Source organism: Osmerus mordax, chromosome 11 (assembly GCF_038355195.1).
Source record: "Osmerus mordax isolate fOsmMor3 chromosome 11, fOsmMor3.pri, whole genome shotgun sequence".
NCBI classification, from domain to species: Eukaryota; Metazoa; Chordata; class Actinopteri; order Osmeriformes; family Osmeridae; genus Osmerus; species Osmerus mordax.
The window spans coordinates 8,441,364-8,465,848 of NC_090060.1; the positions used below are offsets into that span (position 1 = coordinate 8,441,364).

A 24,485-nucleotide genomic window follows, 5' to 3' on the forward strand; every position below is an offset into this window, starting at 1 on the left:
GCCCCCGTGGCGGGCCAGGAGAGGGGAGGGGGGGGGCTCAGGGCAGGAGGACGGCAGGTCGGGGGCAGGAGGGGGGGCATCCCTCGCCAGGGGTCAGGGAGAGGAGGGACTCCACGCACAGCCTGATGATGCCAGCAGCCTCCACCTCCCACGCTCATCTCCTGACGGCCGCGCTCACGCCCGGGTCCTGGGCTCCTCTGGGGGCGCTCTCTCTTCGCTCCTTGGGGCGCCTCTGTCCGGTCCTCTCTTCTGGAACACCTCTGTCTCCTCTATCTTGTCTCTGCTCTCTTCCTGTCCCCAACCCATCTGTTGTTCTCTGTTGGAGATCTGTGGACACATACACAAGAGACGGAGACCCGTGTGAGAGCGGAGAATGGCGATTGGGAGTAAGAAGGGAGGGTGGGGGCGGGGACAGCGGCAGGGAAGATGAGGGACAGAGAGGAGGGAGAGGTGGGGAGTAAAGGAGGGAGGGAGAAGAGAGAGAGGTACTGAAGGAGAGTGAGAGAGAGGTGAGAGGATTTGACAGAGGATTTCTCCCTTCAAGAACTAATCTTCAGAAGGCCTGACGAGCCGTTATTATTATTATACACGTCAGATTTCAGCATGCAAGGCTGTCTCACCTGCCCATGGCCTGTCTCACTGATACACAAATATCCAGAGGAAGAAAACTGTATTCACAACACACACTAATTTGGCACAGCACATTCGTGTTGATAAATAATGAGGGGTTTAGGCTATCTGTGCAATGCACCTGGTGTCAGTTCAGAGTGTGTGTGTGGTACAACACAGCACGCCATCCAGCGGTGTAAGCAGGGTGGGCTGTTCAGGTTGTGGGAGGTATGTGTGGAGGTGTCTGGTGTGAGGGTGTGTATGTGAGTGTGTGTGTGTGTGGAGGTAACAGGAGTATCAGCCGTTGAGCACGACTGGCTGGACTACCGCAGTGAGGGTCAGCAGGACAGAGTGTGGAAGAATGAGCCTGGGTGCTAACAGAGGTTAGAGTCAGCTCGGAAGAAAAAGTAGAGGAGAGCAGTAGCCTCTGAGCTCTCTCTCTCGTCGTCTCTCTCTCTTCTCTCCTCTCTCTGCTATCTCTCTCATCTCTCTCTCTCTCTCTCGAGTCTCTCTCTCTCTTCTCTCATCCTCTCTCTCTCTCTCCTACTCTCTCTCTCTCTCTCTCTCTCTCTCTCTCTCTCTCTCTCTCTCTCTCTCTCTCTCCTCTCTCTCTCTCTCTCTCTCTCATCTCTCTCTCTCTCTCTCTCTCTCTCTCTCTCTCTCTCTCTCTCCTCTCTCTCTCTCTCTCTCTCTCTCTCTCTCTCTCTCTCTCTCTCTCTCTCTCTCTCTCTCTCTCTCTCTCTCTCTCTCTCTCTCTCTCTGCCCCTAATGACCCGACTACTTTACTTTAATAAGCTTTAAGAGGGGAGGAGAGAGGGAAAGAACCGACAGAGAGAGCGCACGAGAGAGAGGATGTGGAGCGACAGAAGACAACCCTGGAGGGGGGCAGAGCTAAAATAAGCCAGTGATGGAGAGAAAGCGTGGCGAGGAGGAGGAGAGGAGGAGGAGGAGAGGGGGAGGAGGCGAGGAGGAGAAGCTTGCTCAGTGAACCAGGATGACTCGTCCTAAAGTCACAGTTGCATGGAATCCTCCCTCGCTGCTCTCGTCTGCAGCGCCTCCCCCCCCCCCTCCTCCGTGTTAGTCAGACATGCTCTCCAGCTGATGCAACCCTATCTGACCCTACCCCCTCCGCCAGCCCTCTCTCTTCCCCTTTCTCTCTCTCACTGACAGAATTACAGCTAACTAAATCCAGCCTTTATTTAGTTTCGGCTTGAAACATTCAAAACAACACACAATTCAATTCACAACACAATAAAACACTTCTATCTCTCACTCTCTATTCTAAATTATCTATTGCTACTTTATTCAGCCTCTGCTCTACCCAAACTCAGTCTCATCCCTCCTCCTTCCGTTATCGCTCCATTCCCAAATTAACGACATCATCTACTTTCTCGATTTTGTCTCCTCTCTGCCCCAAAGTTTCTCGCCTTTATTCATCAATAAATCCCTTCATTTATTCCTAATCTGCCCTCGCTAAACCACAACGTTGATTCTTTTTTATCCCTCTTGCCCCCTCTCTCCTTCCCTCCCATACCAGTCTCTCTCTCTTTACATCCCAGTGTGCGCTCATCTCTTCATTCAGCTCATATCCTTCTTTTTTCTCTTCCCTACATCAGTCTGTCGCCACTGAGCTCATGACCAACTCTCTCCCTCTTTCTGTCCATCCCTCTCTCTCGCTCTCTCCCTCTCCCTGACAACCTCTTAGCCAGACATTGTGATGCAGTCCAAGGCCTGTCGGAGAGGGCGCCTTGTGATTTTCTACAGCAGTGACAGCATCTTCAGGGAACACACACACTCTATTCACAGAGAAGCAGCATATCACAGAGTTGCTCTTCATGTGAAAGGACAGCTTGTGAATGAAACGTGCATGTGTGTTATGCATAGTTCTTTTTCTGCGTTTCGTTTGTTGGCATCGTAAAAGACTTACACGCACACACACACTCTCTCAGTGAGTATAGGATCAGTAAAACTACTAGAAGATGTATCAGAACTCTGCTGAAACGCAGGTGTAGCCAAGGCCGTCTCCGGGGAGTCCGGGGAGGGGTCCTGCCCTGGGTCCTAACTCCTCCCCCTCACAGGAAGGGAGGGAGTCTACAGTGATAAACTATCACCCCAAATCCCAGATCACAACTACAGCTGGAGGACAGAGACAGAGAAACAAAGAGCCTGTGTGTTTGTGTGTGTGTGTTTATGCATGTGTGTGTGTGTTCCGGCGCATGTGTAGGTTCATGTGTGTTTGTTTGACTGAGTGTGTGCAGGTTCATGTGTGTTTGACTATGATTGTGTGTGAGTGTGGCAGGAAGGCGTAGGAGTTCAGAGTGCTGGACTGTGTGTGTCACCCGGAGCGAGGCAAGACTTGCTGGACTGGCTGAGTCAAGGCTGCACAGGGACGAGGAGGAGAGAGGTGGAGGGGGGAGAAGGAGTGGGAGAGTTGACACACACACACACACACAGTCAGTCAGTCAGTGTCCTCCAGATATCTGTACCTCTAGATGACGGGTTTAGTTAGATGCTCTGCTCCCCCTGTGTCCTGCTTGCCAACTCCTCTCCTTGCTCTCCCTCTCTCTCTCTCTCTCTCTCTCTCTCTCCCTCTCTCTCTCCTTCTCCCTCTCCTTCTCTCTCTCTCTCTTTCCCATGTTGTCATTGTCTTCATTGATTCTCAGTGACACTGTTTTCCTGTGTGCGTCTGATAACTTCTTCTGTCTTTTCTGACGTGCGCAAATACACACACACAGGAACACACACACACAGGAACACACACACACACACCCTGAGGAGTGAGTGCAGAGGGAGGTTAGTTTCATAACAGAAAGTCAGGTGATGCCCCCAAGTTAAGGATAGGTACCATAGATACCTTGATCGCTTATAGGTACAGGTGCGCGCGCACACACACACACACACACACACACACACACACACACGCACACACACACACGCACACACACACACAGGACAGGCATGTGGGCCCTCAAGGGCAAACAACCACATTGTGTTGAGATCACCATGCGTTAATGCAAATTCTAGTCCAAACAACATCCTTGTTGTTGAGTTTGTTTACGGGAGGTACGACACTGATATCCCTCCCTCCCTCTCCCGTGTCTGCTTGTCACTCTCAGTCATGCACACAAACACATTCTTCAGTCACACGAGCGCTTCCTTATTTAATGTGGGAGCTATTCACTTTCAGCCCACCGTTGCATTGCACTAATAATCTTTAAGAATTCTTATTACTAATATGTAGTCCATTTATTATGTGATTTCTTAAGGATTATAAGATTTATATTGTAATGACTTTGTAAATGTTTTGTATCACTGGGAGCTCTATTTTATAGGTAAGTGTTTTCACTAGGGGTGTAACAATATATCGTGGAACAATATATCGCAATAAAACATTTTACAATATGTATCATAGAGTTATGGCAATATTTCTACAATATGACGTCCGTTTGATCCTATTGGTTGAGCTACCACGCGCGACCTACTCTGCACCTGCATTATGCATGCATGCATTCATTGCATTCACAGAAATCGCTTGAACTGAGTTAACTAAATTTTATGTACATCAAATACATTTTTAATTAGTTAATTGAATTTAAGTTTCATTAAAAAAAAATATATATTTATATCGGGATGCGTATTGTATTGTACACCCAGTATCGCGATACGTATGGGAACAATACGAGTGTATTGTTACACCCCTAGGTTTGACAATATTGGTGTTTACATGTAACATGGTAAATGATACTGTAACTGTAGGTAGGCTAGGGTTTGTGGCCAAGGTCCGTGGTTTGGTAAGGGTTAGGGTAAGGGTTAGGCTAGTTTAGAGCTACACAGTGTTTCACCTTAGTAACTTTGAGTACTTGTTTGTACTCTAACTTCTCTGAATACGTGTAAAGAACCCTTTACACCTTGTCTGGAGGAAAGACGTCCTGAACTTGGACAGCCTTCCACCTGACCTCACACACACCTGCAGATCCCATGAGTGGCCTACCTTGTTCCCCAGGTGTCAGCAGTGCAGGTGTAGCGGCCGTGGTCCCTCCAGGTGTGTGTGTGTGATTGGCAGCTGGGAGCTTCGGGGGTCTGTAGAGAGAGAAGGGGATATCCTGTGATCAGGGTGACTGGTGCGGACGGGAGCTCTGCTGACAGCGGGAAAACATCACAGACTTGATGAAGTGAACAACTAGAAGGTTCCACGTTTTATGACTTAATGGTTAACCAACAGGGTGAACAAGAGAGCTGAAACGGGAGCTTAGGTTGGACACAGACGCATTGAACAAGTGTGTGTGTGTGTGTGTGTGTGTGTGTGTGCACAGGGGAAATAGAGAGAGGGAAAGCAGCTGCTGTCCATTGTGTAAGGAGTGTAATGCCAGGGGCTCTGTCTGACACGGAGACACACACACACACTAAAAGCATTCTTTTTGCCTTTTCTAATAACTGTCCTCTGTAACACCCCTCCATCTCTATTGGAGGGGGGGTTGTACTGACAGGCCTCCCTCCATCTCTATTGGAGGGGGGGTTGTACTGACAGGCCTCCCTCCATCTCTATTGGAGGGGGGGTTGTACTGACAGGGGAGGGGACAGAGGGGTCCGGTGGGGAGGGGGGATATTACTGTCTGACAATAACAGAACTGATCAATACTGATCAATTCAGCTCCAATTAACCCTGACACTCAGGATAATTACTATCTTTAGCTCAGCAAGGGAGTGGGTCTGGGGAGGAGTCAGTTTGCGTGTCTGTCAATGTGGGTGTGTGAGAGAGGGTGGGAGTAAGTGATTGAGTTGGAGTGTGTGTGTGTAAGAGCGAGAGAGAGGAGGGGAGAGTGATTGAGTGCGTGTGTAAATAGGCCACCACAATACAGTCTTGTCAGAGCCAGCTGTATTAGCATTGGAGTAATTCTGGGAGGAGAGTCTGCTATACAGAATGGCCATCACACACAGGAACACACTTAAGGCTGTGTGGGAGACAGAGATAGTGTCTGTGAGAGTGTGTGTGTGTGTGTGTGTGTGAGAGAGAGAGAATGTGAGATGCACGTGCATACAAATGAATGTGTGCATGTGCTCAGTTCACAGCGGATGAGACGATCTGTCCATGTAGATTGAGGTTACACAGCTCAGTAAACATATGGGGGGGGGGATAAAGTGTGAGTGAAGGTAGGACAGGGGGGGAGAGAGAGGGGAAGAAAGAGAAAAAGAGGGGAGAGGGGAATGAGAGGGAGCGGGGTAATTAAAACGCGTATCAGCTCAGTGTAGGGTACAGCATACGACAGGACCAGACCAAATTAGAAACCCGCCACATTTTAACAGGACATGAACATCCTACTTTACTTATCATTGCTGACACATGAGAGGAAGGGAGAAAGAGAGAGAGGAAAAGAGAGAGAGGGAAAGAGAGAGAGGGGGAAAGGAGGAGAGAAAGAGATAGAGAAAGGAAGAGAGGGGAAAGGAAGAGAGAGAGAGAAAAGGAGAGTGAGGGGAAAGGAGAGAGAGAGCAAGAGAGAGAGAAAGGGAGAGAGAGGGGAAAGGAGGAGAGAGAGAAAGAGAAAGGGGGGAGAGACTGTAAGCTAGCCTAGCGTTCTTCATTCCCCCACATCTCTCCCATTGTGATGTGATTTTAAGGGGATTATTTCTAAACTCAAACATCATGAATATTTCACTGGGTTTGCAGAGTGTAAGTGCTACTTAAAAACAACTTCTTAAACCAGGCGGAGGAGGGTGTCCTAGTTAGCTAATGGGTTCCACATTGCAACTGCATTATAGTTCAAGTGTTTCAGTAATCTTAACCAGTTTCTCCATTGTAGAAGAAATCAGGGATTTCTTAAGTGCTTATGCTAATCACAAACAGTAGATCAGCTGTTGCCTCATTATCTGTTCATGCATCTCGTCTTGATCTTCATTATACGTCCATCCTGTAACCTATAGACTGTTATATTCTGGTGATCACAGGTCACAGGTCTATGATGTAGTCTTTCCAATTGCTCCAATTACTTATTGCTTCTAAACCCACAACCAAACTGAAGTCACACCGTTCCTGAAGAGACGAACAGAACTTTTCTTCATCCCCACACACTGAGTGTTGTACAGTATGTGTGTCACTGCTGCACTTCTATAGACACAGAATTGCACTACCGATTGTACTGAGATCGTGTGTGTGTGTATTCAGACAGGCACATGGTCCAGGATACGGACCCCCTGCAGACAGGGGTGAGAAGCCCCTTTCACAATGCAACACTGGGAGGAGTGCCTCCACACTTTCATTCCTTCTCATCCCTCCACTCCTCCATTCAGATGCTAATAGGAGGGCGAAGGGCCTCCCCTCAACATCTCAGTATGTTATACAAACATGGAATTTACTGTGGCAGGGAGGTGCAAAACACATATACGAATCTTAAATTAAGTAAAAGTACAAAACTATTTCTAAGAACTAAACAATCTAAGAATTCAACAATTTAAATATAAAATATATATAAAAATAACAATAAGAATGAGCAGCGTGAGTGGTCAACATAGTGCAATCGGATACTGAGGTAAGGTGGCTTGTGCATACTGTAATTGCCATTAGATGGACTTAATAGTTAAATAAGTGAATGAATGTCAGTGGGAGTCCTTGGCCTTGTTGAAGAGGCCAGTAGCAGATGGAAAGAAACTGTTCTTATGGCGTGAGGTTTTGGTCCTCAGGGGCAGGACTGTTCTAAGTCCAGCCAGTACTGTTCTGTACTAGAGCTAAGTGGTTCAGGACTGTTCCAAGTCTAGCCAGTACTGCGCTGTATTAGGTCCAGATGGCACTGTACTAGACTGTATTACAACGAGCCGTTCTCCATATCTTCCACTGCTGCAGCCATCGCTATGCTCCTGGTTGCCATGGGAACGCCGACAGGAGAACTTACGGTGTAGGCGTGAGGTGAGGCTGTGGTGAGCGCCATCCACACACACACACACAGTGATAAATAAATCACCCACACAACCAAGTCAATCACTGATGTGTCCTTGTCAGTGCTGGAGCAAATTGAAAACATCAAGCTCTCTCTCTCTCCCAGCCCTGCACCCACCACCTCGGCTCTCCCTCTGATCTTTCACTCCTTTGACCTTAAGGCCTCAATCCATCCTTCTCTCTAACCATCTCTGTCTTTCACTCAATCTCCATCTTTCATTCTCCCTCTTCATCTCTCCTACACCAGCCCACATGCCGTGTAGCCTGCTGTCGCCCACAGAGAACCTTCTAGAAAGAACATTCGTGGAGAGAAGCACGTAGAGAGAACCTTCTAGAAAGAACCATATAGAGAGAACATTGTAGAGAACCAGATGCTGGATGGACTGGAGGACAAGCAGTTATACCTTATCTATGACAAGCATGTCCCGGACCACACACATGCACACATCATGTCCATTCTCCTGATTCACAGAAGCATGAAGAGAATGCTTCAAGAGGCAGGAGGCGTCAGGTGAGTCAGAGGCACTACCTGCTGTCTGACTGAGGAGAGCAACATTCCTAGAGCTTGACACACATACACACACAGATTGAGATGACCCCAACATCCCCCACACACAGAACATTAAGAAACACATGGGCCTGTGTAAAAGTCTTAGGCACCAGAGATTTTCACATAAATGTTGTCTTACATGTGTGTCAGTAGAAATGAGCAGTATTTAGATAAGTCTAAATACATGTAGCCTCATTATTTTGTCTTTGTTTTGTGTGAGTTTTGCGTGACACACAACCACCCACACACAGAATGATGCAAAGTGCCCCCCCCAACTCACACACCCACACATCAGAAGGGTGATTCAGACTACTGCGATCAGATATCATGTAGACACAGTACTGCTTAGAGACATAACATGTCAGTTTAATAGGGTAAAAGCAGCTCACCTGGCAAAGCAGGACACTGTTCCTACACTCACTGTAAACACAGTAACCCCCCCCCCCCACACACACACACACACACACACACACACACACACACAGCCTGTAGCCCCACTGGCCCTCCCCAACCCCCTACGGCTCTCCCCTGGGCTGTGTGGTAATGACAGGGTTGAAGGAGTGAGTGGTCACACCCCCCCCCCCCACACACACACACACATCCCCACACACACACACACACCACAGCTGCTAATGCTCCCACGGAGGCCAGTCTGGGAGAAGAGAGAAGATAGAGGGAGAGAACACCCAGAGCAGGTTTTCATTCATGTCCAGGCTGAAGGCGAGTGTGATGTGGGGTAGGGGGTGGGGGGGTCACGGGTCAAGCAGAAGCTCTTCCTGTAACAGTAGCAACCCAGTGACAGAATAATAGAGCTACTTGATGATAGGGCTTTGAAGTAGAGGAGAGGGGGATGGTGGGGAGGAGGAGGAGATGGAGGGAGCCTGAATGATGATTACGCACTGCAGAATCAATAAAATAGATCGACAGTCAGACCGCCATAGGAACACTCTATTTCCATGCCAGCCGTCACAGCAGATCAAAGACCACGTGATCTAAACTCACAGCTTCTGTGGATATGGTCTTGTTATGACCCCTTCCTCACTCCCCCAATCATCTGGGGTCAATCTCAGATTACAGCTCAATTTACTATGTCGGACCAACACGAAGCACAGCCAAGATAGCCCAGATTAAACTCTGCCCAAGAACATCATCTAGAGATAGGCTGCTGAGGCTGGGGGGGGGGAGGGGCTGGGGTGGTGGTTGGGAGGCTGGGATGGTGGTGGTGGTGGTTGGACGTGACAACCATTCTGGCTTTGTGAAGCTTGTATCTAGGACTGAGATCAATCACAGGTCAAAGATCAATAAAGGTTGATGGCCTCCGACAAACCAGCTTTCTATCCTGCAGAGCCATTTGTCAATACAAGTAGAAGAGAACACCACAAATTCACCTAAATGAAAGGTGTGCCCTTGCAAACTGAACACGGCCCAGTCAGAGTCCTTGCAGCGCTGACCTCCTCTCTGTGGCAGAGTTGATGCAGAGCTAGCTGGGAGTGCCTCTGCAAGTGGAGCTGCAGTTGTGTTATATTAGCGGGGAGGGGGGTTGTTATTCTAGAACCTTCTGACGAGAGCCCTACCGACACACAGTGGCCCTCTTCTCTCCAACTGACTCACTCACACACGGGCGCGCCGACAATGGAGAAACGTCGACCTATTAACAAGGTCAAGGGGTGTTTTTGTGTGTGGTGCGCTTGTGCGTGTTTGTGTGTTGGGGGTGTACAGTGCAGTCAGACAAAGGGCCTCTGACATAATTTCTGAAAGTCCCCCCCCCCCCCCCCTCTCTTTCTTTCTAAGTGGCGCCACTGAGAGTGAGGGCAGTTAGTTTCTGTTCACCAAGATCCCTCTGGACTGAGCTGAGCTCCACCCCCCCCTCCTCCCTGTGTGATATCCTGTTCCCCCAAATGGAGTCCTCTGGAGGGGCAGGTCTCTGTGGAGGCCTGGGTCTCTGGTCCTCCTGGCCCTGGGTCTCTAGACAGCCCTACAGTACAGTACAGAAACAATTAGGCCTGAATCAGACAGCCTGTCAGACAGCAGAGAGAGAAAGAGACAGAAAGAGACAGAAAGAGAGATAGCCTAAGAGAGAGCGACTGGGCCAGACCGATAGAGATCATGGTAGCAGACAAGACCGCTGCTCTGATCTTGGAGACATGACGAATCCTCTCAGGACTTACTGAGAGAACCTCTGTGCTTCAATAATGTACCCTACTATACCGGCCTGTGTGTGTGTGTGTGTGTCGTGGGAAACAGCGGTCTGGGCTCCATGGTACAGCAGAGTAGTGCAGACGAGGCTTTTTAGCACAGATGCTAATGCTAACACCATATCCATCTACTGTGACAACCATGTGATTTACATCACTGTTTTACTATGGTTCCATTCCAGTTCTAATTCTGTCTCTAACGTTGCGTCTGCTGGCAGGAATAAGACAGAAACAGGAAAGAGAGAGAGAGAGAGAGATGGATGAAGAGAAAGAGAGGATGAGGAATGTAGAGGAGTTGTGTGGGATGAAGATGATGTGACGTGTCCCCTGTCTGACCCTGACCTCTCTGACCTCACCGAGGGGTCACCTTGGGGTCACAGCAAGACGCGAGCAGCTCCACTCTGCACTCCTGAAACTCAAGTGTGTGTGTGTGTGTGTGTGTGGGGGCAGTGAAGGGTGCCTAACCTCCACCATGTCTGCGTTCCTGCAGCATACCTCCCTCCATCACTCTCTGGCTCCCTCCCTCCCTTCGCCTGCCAGAGTAACCCAGTCATCCAACTGTACACGCTTGTGAGAAACTGGGGGGAGGCGAGGCAGAGTGGGAGGCAGTGGGAGTAAGAGGAGAGGACAGGGGTGAGGGAAGGGTGTGGGTGAGGTAGGGAGGCAGGCAGGAAGAGTGAGTGAGGGAGGGGTGGGAGAGGGGGACCTAACCTTACCTCTCCTGTCTGCCTGCCTGCCTCCTCCCCCATGCTGGGTGGTTGCGTGTGGCATTAGGGCTGTTGAAACGTGTGTGTGCTCTGTTAGTAGGGGGGTCCCAGAGTGGCTGGCGTGAGGGGGGCTGGAGGGGCACAGGGAGCAGAAACCCTCCTCCTCCTGTCCTTGCGTGATCCTCTATCAGCAGAGTGAGATGGAAGCGAGGGCAGGAGAGAAAGAGGAGAGGGCAGAGAGAACTGAGAGAGGGAGTGAGAGAGATCAGAGGGATCGTGCTAGATAACTGCTGGAGGAAATTAAAAACACATCGCCACTTCCTCCCGCTCGCCTTCCCTCAACCTCCCCCTCTGCAGATGAGAACAACCCACACTGTGTGTGTGTGTGCGCGCGCGAGTGTGTGCTCCACTTCAGAGGAACACCCCCACATAAACATGTTGAGACAGACCAAACACATGACTCCAAACAAAGCAGTTGAACTTCTGACAGAACAGGAATCACAACTTTAACAATGGCGTGTACGCTCACAGTCCAACACACACACACAGAGCCAACAAGTAAACCGGTCAACAAGTTCAGATACACCATTCCCAACACGCCAGTGTCACAACACACACACACACGCACACAGAGAGAGAGCTGGAGTTTGGGGAGGAGCTGGTGGCTTCAAAGGGTCTGTCCCGGCTGCTTTACGAGGTCTCTTTATGAAGCACATGTGCTGCCAGCGGAAACGCACACATTCTAGCCCTCCTTCCTCTCCTCCTCTCTCTGACATCTCCTCTCCTGCCCCCTGTCCTCCCTCCCTCACATCCATCTCTTAGGACTCTACCCCTCTCTCTGCATCCTCCCTACTAGGGATGTGCATCTCCATCACTGAGGACGATGCGATACACATCTCGATGCACTGCCAACGATCCGATACATTAAAGATACATAAAAGCAACTACTAATGCGATACGATTCACCCCTATTGCGATGCAGTGCGATTTGACATGATGCGATTCAATGAGATGCGACGCAAAAGAATATGATGCTACGCAATTTAATATGTTACATAATTATTTATTTCTTTGTCAGACAGCAAATCATCAATTAACTAAAAAAGTGCAAGTTATAGGTATCACATATTAAACAAAGTCTCTGACAAAAGATAAAATAAAATCTGAATGTAAAAAAGGGTAAACTATTACTGGCAGTCACAAGCTGCTGTTAACACTGTCATAACACCTCCCACACTAAATTGAACTCATACGTCCTACTTTAACCCTTGTGTTATCTTCGGGTCAATGTGACCCTTCAGTCATTGTGACCCACCCACGTGTTGCAACAACTTTACCTCATACAAAAATAAAGTGAAGTATTTTCTTTTAACCGTCGGGCTGTCTCAGACCCCCCACAGCGCGAAGGTTAAAAGAGAATGCTTTATTTTTGTATTGGGGGAAATTGTCGCAGCACAACGATGGGTCATTGTGAACCTTCGGGTCATTGTGACCCGAAGGCAGAACAAGGGTTAAGGTTCTTCTCAATGACTCAGCTATCTCTCGTCTTACTTTGTCGTACACAACAGGGATTTGTTTCTCGGAGAATAGCTTCCTATTCTTGCTAGAGGTACCGGTGGAGCTAGCCACTGACTGTAGCCATAGCTGAATCCGAGGGGGAGGCAGACGTCTCCACACAAATACCATGTAGCCTCTTCAGGCTAAGTTACCTAAGGAACCTAAGTTAGCCGTGCTGCCTGTGTACTTTATAGCAGCATGACATATCTTGCCAATTGCATGGGTCTTGTCAAATTGTCCATCTTTCTTGGAAAATCCGAAGTGTTGCCAAACCTTGGATTTATTGCAATTCGTATGAACGTGTAACTCTTCCTCCGCCATGATAACACTCGCCCGAACACGCCTCCAACTCGTGCGAAACTTGGCCGAGAGACTTGACGAGAATCGGCCACTGACAGCAGTGGAGATGAGAGCGCGCTTAAGAAACAGTTAGAGAATATAAAATTATTGGTCACAAATCATTTCTAAATACTAAAGGTGTTCGCCTACACACGATTCTATATAAATACATCAGATTATACCGATGCAAAAACGTTAGAAACGATGCATCGCCATTCATCCCACATTGTATCCGGTGCACACTTTTTTGATTCGGGCCATCGCATCGTGAGCTTTTATGCCGATGCACCGATGCGAACCGGTGAATCTTACCATCCTTACTCCCAGAGTACGCAGGAAGCTACGCAGACGGAGGGAGAGAGACCAGGTTTAAGTCGGTGGCTGCCTGATGTCAAGCTGCATGTTAGCAGCTTAATGATGGTCACTTAAGCAGCTCATGGACACACACACACACACACTCTTGATGCGTATGAGTGCAGAAGTGATAGGCGAGTGTCTAAAACTCTCCCTCCCTCCAGAGGGCACATCTGTGGGTCTCCAACCGATGCTCTGAGAACTACAGTAGTTTGTTGACTAAGCAGTGAGAATCCCAGCCAAGTCTCATCTCAGCACAGATCCAGGCACATCAACATCTCCCTCTCTCTAGCTTTCCTTCTTTCTCTCCCTCTCTCGTCAAATTCCTACTCCCTCCCACTCATGCAACCACCTAAAGTCCTTACTCATTACATCTCCTCCTCCTTCCTTAGCCACTGTTCATGTATTCATGAATAATATGACAGCCTCTTCAGCCTCAATGAAAATCAGAGAGAGGAAGAGGAAGTGGGAGATAGCGATAGAGCGATACAGAGACTGTTGAGGAGAGAGAAAGAGAGAGGATGTGACCCTGATCTTGCCGTGTCTCTGTAGAAAAATTGATAGCTGAACAAAACTCCTGAACCGCCAGGCGCGAGTCATCTCCCCTCTGCTCATCTGTTCTCTCCTCTTCTCACCTCCCCAGCACAGAGAAGAGCAGGAATGTTCAGAATGTGCTGTTATTAGTTGCTCTATGCTAACTGTTGACCTAGCACAGCCCTGGTCGGGACAATACACACACACACACATACAGACAACCAACTGAATAGTGAGGTGACAGAATGGAGAGATTAGGGGCTGGTGTCCTTGTGGGCCCTCTGGGCAGAGTCAAGCCCAGCCGGGGCTCCTCTGGTGGGGGTGATGCACCAGGCAACCCTGGGAATAGGCCTGGAGGACAGGCACAGGAGGACCCCTGCACTGTTAACCGTCTCAGAGCTGAACCAAAGAGTGTTTGTGACCAGGAAACAAGCCAGGAGTGGCTGGAACACACAAGGTTTTGCCAGTTCATTGATCTGCGCGCACGCGCACACACACACACACACACAGCCTCTATCACATGCAAAACAGCCAAACAATAAGACATGGGTAAGCAGAATCTCTAGGCTCAGTTAGGGAGGTGGATTAGGCCAACTAAGCTGACTGTGTTGGCAGGAGCCCCTGAGATGGGGGGTGCTAAGTGGGTTAAAACACACCCTGGTCCCCTTAATCTCCCTGGCCACTCGGCCCTCCCATCTGCCCTCGCCAGCAGCGCTAGGCTGGAGTCTAAAACCGATTCACCCTAGACTGCTGGGGGTTAATTGTGAGGCGCACACAGACCCACTCATTCATACACAGACAGACACACAAACACACACGTCCTTGCACCTAGAAATGCTTTTGACGAGGTCACCTCAAACTTCCTCTCTCCTTCACACCCAAGATGTGATGATACGATTAGCCTTGAAGGACCTCCGGTCCTTACTACTCCCCCTTCCTCACCCCACCTCTCCTCACCTCCCTCCCTCCTGCCTCCTCTACAAGGACTACTGTTCTGCTGACTGTGAGTTCCAGTCCCTGTGCCAGTGTGTGTCTTTATCACTGTGTCCACACTCTGTCTCCTAGGCTCTCACACAACACATCTGCTGGAAGCCCACAGCCTTCTCTCTCTCTCTCTCTCTCTCTCTCTCTCTCTCTCTCTCTCTCTCTCTCTCTCTCTCTCTCTCTCTCTCTCTCTACCTCTCTCTCTACCTCTCTCTCTACCTCTCTCTCTACCTCTCTCTCTCTCTACCTCTCTCTCTACCTCTCTCTCTACCTCTCTCTCTCTACCTCTCTCTCTCTACCTCTCTCTCTCTACCTCTCTCTCTCTACCTCTCTCTCTCTACCTCTCTCTCTCTACGTTTTTCTCCAGCCCCTACATGTAATGTAATCAGCCACAAAACACACTCTCACAGACACACACACACGGGCCCCTCCCAGTCCTAATGCAGTCAGACAGGTGGTGATTGGAGGTGAATGACTCCAGTCTATTCAACCTTATAAAGGAGGGCTTGTCTCAAACACTCGCTGGAGCAAGGTGTGGCCTCTTTCAATGCACTGCACCATTGTGTGTGTGTTTGTAGCCTGTTCCCGGGCAGTCCTCTCTCCAGGTGGAGTGGTTGAGAACCATGAGTGTGTGACCATATCCAGGGCTCAGGGTACTATTTGGCTCTTCTGGCTCCGACAATGAGGAAACATTTATGGGCTACATACAGTATCAACCACAGAGAATACGTTTAGCAAAAATAACACCCAACAGACCCTGTTTAACACACACACACCTGGTCCAACCCCTGATGGAGTGGAGAGCTGTCACAACAAGCATGACTCTTCTGGAGCTCAGGCTTAATCTGAAGCATGGTGTGAGTCTGGGGTGTGGCCCAGCACACGCACACACACACACACACACACACACACACACACACACACACACAAGCACACAAAGGAGGCAATACAAACAGAAGCAAAACAAAATTGCATGGCAACACACACACACACAGCAAGTCTCCCTAGTATGCACCCCTACGCAGAAGTAGAATGAGCCCTGTGGAACTGACTTCACTAATGACTCATTTGAAAAAGAGAGAGAGAGAGAGGAGAGAGAAGGGGGGGGGGGGAGAGAGGGGAAGAGAGAGGGGTAGGAAGAGAAAGGGGGAGAGAGAGGTAGGAAGAGAAGGGGAGAGAGTGGGAGAGAGAGGTAGGAAGAGAAGGGGAGAGAGAGGGAGAGAGAGAGGTAGGAAGAGAAGGGGAGAGAGAGAGGGAGAGGTAGGAAGAGAAGGGGAGAGAGAGGGAGAGAGGTAGGAAGAGAAGGGGAGAGAGAGGGAGAGAGGTAGGAAGAGAAGGGGAGAGAGAGGGAGAGAGGTAGGAAGAGAAGGGGAGAGAGAGGGAGAGAGGTAGGAAGAGAAGGGGAGACAGAGGGAGAGAGGTAGGAAGAGAAGGGGAGAGAGAGGGAGAGAGGTAGGAAGAGAAGGGGAGACAGAGGGAGAGAGGTAGGAAGAGAAGGGGAGAGAGAGGGAGAGAGGTAGGAAGAGACGGGGAGACAGAGGGAGAGAGGTAGGAAGAGAAGGGGAGAGAGAGGGAGAGAGGTAGGAAGAGAAGGGGAGAGAGAGGGAGAGAGGTAGGAAGAGAAGGGGAGAGAGAGGGAGAGAGGTAGGAAGAGAAGGGTAGAGAGAGGGAGAGAGGTAGGAAGAGAAGGGTAGAGAGAGGGAGAGAGGTAGGAAGAGAAGGGGAGACAGAGGGAGAGAGGTAGGAAGAGAAGGGGAGAGAGAGAGGTAGGAAGAGAAGGGGAGAGAGAGAGGGAGAGGTAGGAAGAGAAGGGGAGACAGAGGGAGAGAGGTAGGAAGAGAAGGGGAGACAGAGGGAGAGAGGTAGGAAGAGAAGGGGAGAGAGAGGGAGAGAGGTAGGAAGAGAAGGGGAGAGAGGTAGGAAGAGAAGGGTCGAGAGAGGGAGAGAGGTAGGAAGAGAAGGGGAGAGAGAGGGAGAGAGGTAGGAAGAGAAGGGTCGAGAGAGGGAGAGAGGTAGGAAGAGAAGGGGAGAGAGAGGGAGAGAGGTAGGAAGAGAAGGGGAGAGAGAGGGAGAGAGGTAGGAAGAGAAGGGGAGAGAGAACGCCTAAAGGCTCCCCATGGGGCTGCCAACATTCCAGTCAAATTCAAACGTGGGAACCACTGGAAAAACATACCCATGTCTGTCTGTGCACGTGTGTGTGTTTGTGCACGTGTGTGTGTGCGTATGTGGGGACACAGCATAGAGAGAAAAAGAGAAGTCAATGTTGTGTTCTATATAAGTGGGTCAAGTCTGCTTTACCCGGAGTGGGGTAAAACAATAATTACCCTCAACTCACACTTACACAATACAATGTGTGCATGCAAATGTGTGTGTGCGTTTGAATCATCTTCTCAAAGCGCTCCTGGTAACTGCACCATTTCATGTACCAAGCACACACCCTCCCTCTTTCTTTTTCATGAGACTAAGAAAAACACATTTTGCACAAACGTCCTCCCTTCTGGGAGTGAATTCACTTACTCATTCACTTTCCTCTCTTTCTTTTCTTTCACTCTTCTCTTTCTAAAGATTGTTCCAGGGCCAGCTGGTATCTTTGTCTCCCGCAGAGACCTGACCTCACCTGTGTAAAGGAACCAGGCCTGAACAGAAGAGAGTGATGAGAGAATGACAGGTACAGCCCTGACCCGAACACAAGAGAGGGAAAGAGAGAGGAGGGTTCAAGAGTAAAGGGATATGGAGGGATGTGTGGAAGGAGAGAGAAACGGCCAGGGTGTGTTCGGCCCCCAGCTTCCTCCCTTCAGCCCTCCCTGTTAGCACTATCAGGCCCTCCATCTCTCCCTCTCCCACGATAATAACAGGCTCTAGTGTCCTACTGGGAAAAAAACACACAACTTCCCCTTCTTCCTCCTCCTCTTCTTCTCTCTCTTCCCTCACTCCATCTCTCACAGATCCTCTCCCAGAGGACAGGAACAGAGCTGTCAGCACAGCACACTTACTACGGCGCCTCACACACTGCATCTCTCTCACACACACACAGTCATTAGTCATCATTAAATATAGGCAATCTCCCCTGACACAGACATGAGCGTGCGTGCACACACACACACAAACGCACACTCCTCATTAAGAGATACACAGACCCAAAACAATGACAACAACAATCACACACACACATTTAGAAATCCCCTTCTGCCTCACTAGCACAGCACCCTACTGAAATACTACTGTTAGTGTCAGAACAAGAAAGACAGACATATCTCTGTCTCGCTCTCTCTACCTCTGTCCCTCCCTCCTGCTGTTTCACAACCTACCTTTACCCCCCTCTCTCCTTCTGAGTACATACCGGAAGCAATATCAAGCAACTGTGTGAGTTGTAAGGTTATTGGTTCGTAGCCACCACATTCTTGAGAGAAGAAAAATGTTCATTCAGATACAGTAGCAAGACAAGATGGACATATGGCATTCAAGGAATGACATGCTAGTCTCAATTTGCATGAAAACAATGAGAACACAGTGTGGTATGGCTAGCCGCTCACAAAAGAGAACCTGGACTTCTCTGAAAGCTGTTCTCTGATACACTGAACTAACACATATGCACTGTCTGGCACACACACACTGAGTGACTATGCGCACATGCCCCTCCACACACATTCCTCCGCATGATGGGGATGAAAGAATGTGTGTGTGTTACATGTTTGGGGAAATTGGGGGTGAAAGAGAGAGATCAGGATAGAAAGAGACAGAGATAATGTCAAGTTGTGTGTGGGTGTGTGCCTGTGTGCATCAGTACCAGGTTAACACCTTGAAGGACAGAGGAAATGGAAACATTCAAATATCATGTGACTTCCTGGTGCTGTGGCATCAACACCCAGCCCTGTCCTTCCCCTCCATTCCCCTCTTCATCTCCTTCTCCTGAGTAACTCAGTCCCTCTCTTCTCTTCTTTTCCATTCAGACTAACTCCATCCCTCTCTTTTTCTCCATCTTCTGACTAACTCCCTCCCTCCCTTTCTTCTTCTTTTGACTCTTTCTCTCTCTTCTCCTTCTGATCTCCACACAGGGACATACAGTATATCCATATTCAAGATGCTTTATAGTCCATGACAGAAGGGACAAAACCACACCAAAGATTCCTAAGAGTCTCTGTTCTTTTAACGGTCTTGTTTAAAGACAGGACTCATGTACAAAGAATGCAGTTGGGAGAATTATCCTGAGTGTATCCCCTGTGACGAGTGTGTTCTACTGACCAGGTCTGGTGTGCTGCTCATTTCCTGTATGAGCTGTCACTTCCTGTCCAGGGTTTCTAGAGGCAAAACCCAGCTGAGTGCCCCGGAACCCTGCTGTCTGAATCACTACATCCCAGTGTCTGGCCACACACTCATACACTTCCTGTCCTACAGCCAGACCGGAAGGGTCCGCATGAGAAAGAGATTGGCTGTTTTCCAGCCAATGAGCCACACAGATAAGGGTCAGGTGACTCATTCCTTACCAGTGACCCACCAATGACACACAAGGCCTCAATGAATGAACAATAACAAACCAGGTCATCCCTACACTACATTGGATGACTATCCACCCAAATATCGGTCTCAGCCAATAGGGTGTGATGGTCCCACCCCCCCTTTATGTGTAGCTAATGTGCTTCTTCTCAGCTAATAAAGCCATGGGAGACCCAGTCAGCTGTTTCCTGTTAACTTCATCAGGATATCCTCCTTCCAAGAACTATAACTCTGTCTGAGAAGAGCCTTTGTGGAGTGCCCTCTCCTCCTCGCAATTGCACGCAGGCAAACCCACACCTGTCAGTCTGTCATGGTCCCATATGTGAGGACTTACTTACAGACAGACATGAGGCAGGTGTAATAACAGCCAGCGAGATCTCCCCCTGGAACAACACTTGCATGTGTGTGTGTGTGTGAGAGGGTTTCTGCTCTTCTCTGGCTCTGCTCTCTACATCAGAAGCCAGAGACAACAACAGAAAAGACCAGTAGAAGAAACCTGATTATTAGAGCGCTAGGATAACAGCAGTGAGGTGCCTCCCTACTACTGCTACATAACACTTCTTACTAACCACAACTGTCGTCCCCAGAGCTACAGAAACCATCCCTGGAGAGCTGTAGGACGCCTGCATGGTAATGGGAACAGACTGGCCTAGGCTAGCCTAAGCTACTGTGTTTTAGGTTTAGGTCTGGGCTACGCTACTGTGTTATCTGTCTGGGCTGGGATAACCCAAGCTACAGTGTTATCTAGGCTGCTCCTTCATAATGGAGGCCTTGATTGCAGCGTGAGAACCCACAGATAACACTAGGGGGAGGAGAATGAGCTGAACATGAGCTGTGTGTGTGCATATGTTGTGATTGAAATCCCAGAGCCTTGGTTTTAGCCGTGATTAACATACGTTTGTGTGTACGGGGATGGGCATAATCTACCTCTATGCTTCAATCAACCAATATAAACCTTCCAGAAGCTTCATCTCACACAGACTTTGATGTCATATCGAGACCAGCCTTGGACAGCTTGGCTGGCTCTGATGGTCCAATCACTAAATAGACAGGCCTATGCAGGCCTGTGTAAATCACTAAGCAGACCAGTCCTTTGTGAGCCTGACAGCCACCATGTTCAGCCCTATAACCCTGTCAGAAGCTTTGTGATCAGGCCAATAACCCTGTTTAAGTGCTCTGTGGAATGGATGGTGGATGAGGATCTCTCTCTCTGTCTTTCTCACCCTCAGTAAAGCTTTCCCTCTCTCTTTATCCCTCCCTCTACTCTCTGACCCTCTTCCTGTTATCTACCTGCCCCCCCCCCCAATCTCCCTCTCTTTCCCTCCATCTCTCTGTCCCAGTCCCTCTCCAGGCTACTGGTGTGCAGCAAATGAGAGCCCTCCTCCACATCTGCGTTTATCCTGCCGCTAAAACCAACAGACTATATTTACTCCAGTCAAACAGGGCCGCCAAGGGCTGCCCGTGGAGAGGGAGGGAGGGAGGGAATATTCTGAGACTTCCTAGGAGAGCTAGTTTACTCTTCCTCACACTCACCGTCCTCCCTACAATTGAGTTTCAGAGCTGCATAGACACCTAATGGGAAAAGTAAAAGAGTGAGTGAGTGTGTATGTGTGTGCGTGTACAGTGTGCGTGTACAGTAGGACGAGGAGGATACCTAACCCAATTGTTATTATTTACGACCCAAAGGAGCTATAAACTACAGGCTCGTTTCAGCTGACATCTTGCTCCCTAGAACTCCCCATAACTCAAGACCTCTGACATCGTCATCTGTTAACTGAAACATCGGCAGGCCTTGGCAAGAGCAAGGAGCAGTAGGGGAGTACTCTGCAGGAGAAGCAGGATCCTGGAGGTGCTTGTTTGAGGAGAGACAGGACAGGCAGACCCCAGAAGGAGCTTTTTCAAGGAGAAGCAGAAGTGGTCTGCCTTAGGGGGCGTAGGAGGAGTAGGAACCAGGAAAAGCAGGCCTCAGGGGGAGTAGGAGGAGCAGGACCCAGGAAAAGCAGGCCTCAGTGGGAGTAGGAGGAGCAGGACCCAGGAAAAGCAGGCCTCAGTGGGAGTACGAGGAGCAGGACCCAGGAAAAGCAGGCCTCAGGGGGAGTAGGAGGAGCAGGACCCAGGAAAAGCAGGCCTCAGGGCAGCCTCATCCATCACAGAGATAACGATGGCAACACAGAACTGCAGGTGGTGTTGCTCCAAAGAAACACATGCACCTGTGTTTACACTGCACCTCAGAATTATATCTGGTATCAGCTGTGCCCAGTGACCTGATCAGACCAGCCTGGACCCACAGGTAAATGTGGGCACCGGGCTTCAGTACACTTGGCGCTAGACCAACCTCTTTCAGTACCTTCAGTACTAGACCAACCTCTTTCAGTACCTTCAGTACTAGACCAACATCTTTCAGTACCTTCAGTACTAGACCAACCTCTCAGTACCTTCAGTACTAGACCAACCACTTTCAGTACCTTCAGTACTAGACCAACCACTTTCAGTACCTTCAGTACTAGACCTACCTCTTTCAGGGTACGGTGTAGCTTCTTCAAAATACATTTTGAGACAATCTGAGTAGGTCAGGGTTTGGGATTTGAACCAGGGTCTCTATAAGGGGATGTGTGTGTGCTGCTCCGCTGTATCCTTCCTTCTCTGCATGGTTGGTGATGAGTGGTTTGACAAGCTCACGTTCCAAACACCGATCACTTCAAGCCCGACTTCTCCCGTTTGCCATGACACAGGCCAGATGGTACCCCTAGCCTGGGGCTGTCTCCTCCCTATCACCCTCCTCTCTCTCTCTCCCCAACCTATGTTGCTAATGAGCGTGATGGAGCATGACATCTCTCTCTCTCTCTCTCTCATGTTGCTAATGAGCGTGATGGCGCACGGTGTCTGGGGGTGTCGCTTACAGTCAAGATGAAAGCCGTGACAGCAATATTTTGTTTGTTTACACTTCAGACTTTAACCTTTATGTTACTCGGAAGTCCTGAGGGGGATAAATATGAACCTGGCATGAATAGCAGTTGTAGTTTTAGAATAAAAACAGTGGGAGGAGTTCCAGAGTGGTGGTTTCTGGGAAAGGACTCCTGCCGGGCTGGTTGGCATTGACAGCCTGATTCAGGGCCTCAGCCACAGACAAACACTATATGGTCCTGACCCAATCCTTACTGCCAATGTAAACCCACAACAACAAAAACAACAGCGGAATGCTTATTTAAAGAAATCCCTTTAAGTAGCATAGACACACCATAGCACAGTAGTTTCACAAAGTCCAAAACTGAGCACGGCAGGATTGAAAGTGCAAAGTCATCTTGGTCTGGTGACGTTGTAGATTAGAAGGACCCAGAGGCTACATTATAGCAGACCCACACCTCGATTCACCCCACAGGCAGTAAGATGTTGACTCTTTCAGTACTCTTTCATGTTCAATGTTTCAAAGTTGACTCAAGTTCCGAGTCAGCACACAAACCTGAGAACGAGTTCCTTTCAATCAAAAGTCCATAATCTTCTAATGAGGAAGTAAAGTAGGGAGTTAGGTGAGTCACCCTACTCACAATCACTAGGATAGGGTGTGTGAATCGCAGTATTCTCTACTGGGGGACCACAACTCATTATTCATCTCATTTTGGAATAATTCATTTAGGCTACTAGGAAGCCTAGAAAATAGTCTGACGCAGCAAAACAGAACTGTGCCATATTTCTTAAGATCACAAAAATAAAAACAGACTTTGTCCCAATGGAGATGTTTTACTACAAGAAGTGTTTTCCTACACCAAACGTCCCAAGTGGCAGGCCAGAGGGGATTAGCATACTACATAAACACTGTGTTAAACACAATACCACAGGCTCTCTTACACTATTTGAAAAAGGCAAGCTTTTGATCTGCGAAGCAGATTTTGATTCCATAGTGAACGTTGTAGACTTAAATGCAACAAACAAGAAGTACACTGTAAATAAAAGAGTAGCTATAGGCCTACATACAATAATTAAATTCGGTAGCTAGAAACGGACACTCGATATTTGTAAAACAAACACGACATAACTTAGACAACTATAAGTATTGCCATTCAAGTGTTGCCGTCTCAATAACTTGTTGTCTTGAATGCTCCAGCCATCTAGAGAACATCCGGTGATACCGTATTCCACGGATCGCTGCAACTTCAAATAGTTAACTGGCCCAGTTGGCATTGGATTCAAATCAATAGTATCTGTCCAACCATTTAACGAATTTGATTTCCACTCTGTTTATCAACCTGTTATGATAACCGTAAGACGTTTGGAATTGTGGAAATCCCCAAAATAAAATTTGCCTGAGAGGAATTTTTCAGTAAAGCACAGTTGTAAGAGTCGGTTAGGTTGGAGCGAGGGGAGTGCAAGGATCATGCTGGAATCTGAAGCACCTGGTCGCGATTACACCGTATTAACAGTGGTATTCAGAGCTTTACAAAAATGCACTGTACTATATCTGTTATAATGTCATTTCCTCCCAAATTTAGCAAATGGGTCAACATTTGTATCCTTGAAAAAAGAAGAGTGTGGCCAAAGCCAGATACAGGCTCTTAAGAACCCCCCCGCCCCCAACTTAATCATCATAATCAACACTGGTCTCAGTCGTTATCCCATCACTTAAGGAGAGGAGGCAATGAAAATACACTATGCCGCGTGCTGTCATATCGTTCCGTGTGTGGACGACCTAAATTTTTGACGTGATATTTCCTGAGGCTTGGAAGGCACAGTGATTGGACTAATGTGCAACGACACGCCGACGCTCCCACTCACAATCTTAACACACGCACACACGAACACAAAATCATTAATAGGAGCCCAGTCCGTGATGCAGAACACAGCTTGTACTTTGCGGAACCTTCGCGTTTTTAACGACACATGTACAGTAGGCACCAGTACACAAATAGGTTGGCCTGAGACAGGTAGTGCGTTATGAGCATGATCAACTACTCGTTTCTTTACACTATAAACCTTTCAGCGGACTACTACGTGACCATGCTGCCGTTTTCAGCCACCGTGAGCTTCATGCGAGCCCCCCAGTGAAAGTGTCTAAAGTATATTCAAGGGGGCTGACCTTTCCTGTAAAACAAAGCCCTAAATGAAACAATCTCCATAGCGCTTTCCGATTGCAGCACTTCTCAAAATTCAAAGCTCGTTCAAGCCAACTGGATGAGGGTTACGTTCCCAGCTATATCTTGGACAATGGTGCCATTGTCTGGAACTTGTAGTTTTACCAT

The 24,485-nt window shown here is 48.7% G+C and overlaps 1 protein-coding gene across 1 annotated transcript in view; it reads right to left on the reverse strand.

Annotated features, from left to right (window-relative positions):
• The window catches only part of sipa1l3 (signal-induced proliferation-associated 1 like 3), a 45,919-nt gene extending 21,434 nt beyond the window's left edge, over positions 1-24,485 (reverse strand). Inside the window, 2 exon segments of the mRNA XM_067246662.1 lie at positions 231-327; positions 24,429-24,485. Coding sequence (XP_067102763.1) covers positions 231-327; positions 24,429-24,485 — 154 coding nt within the window.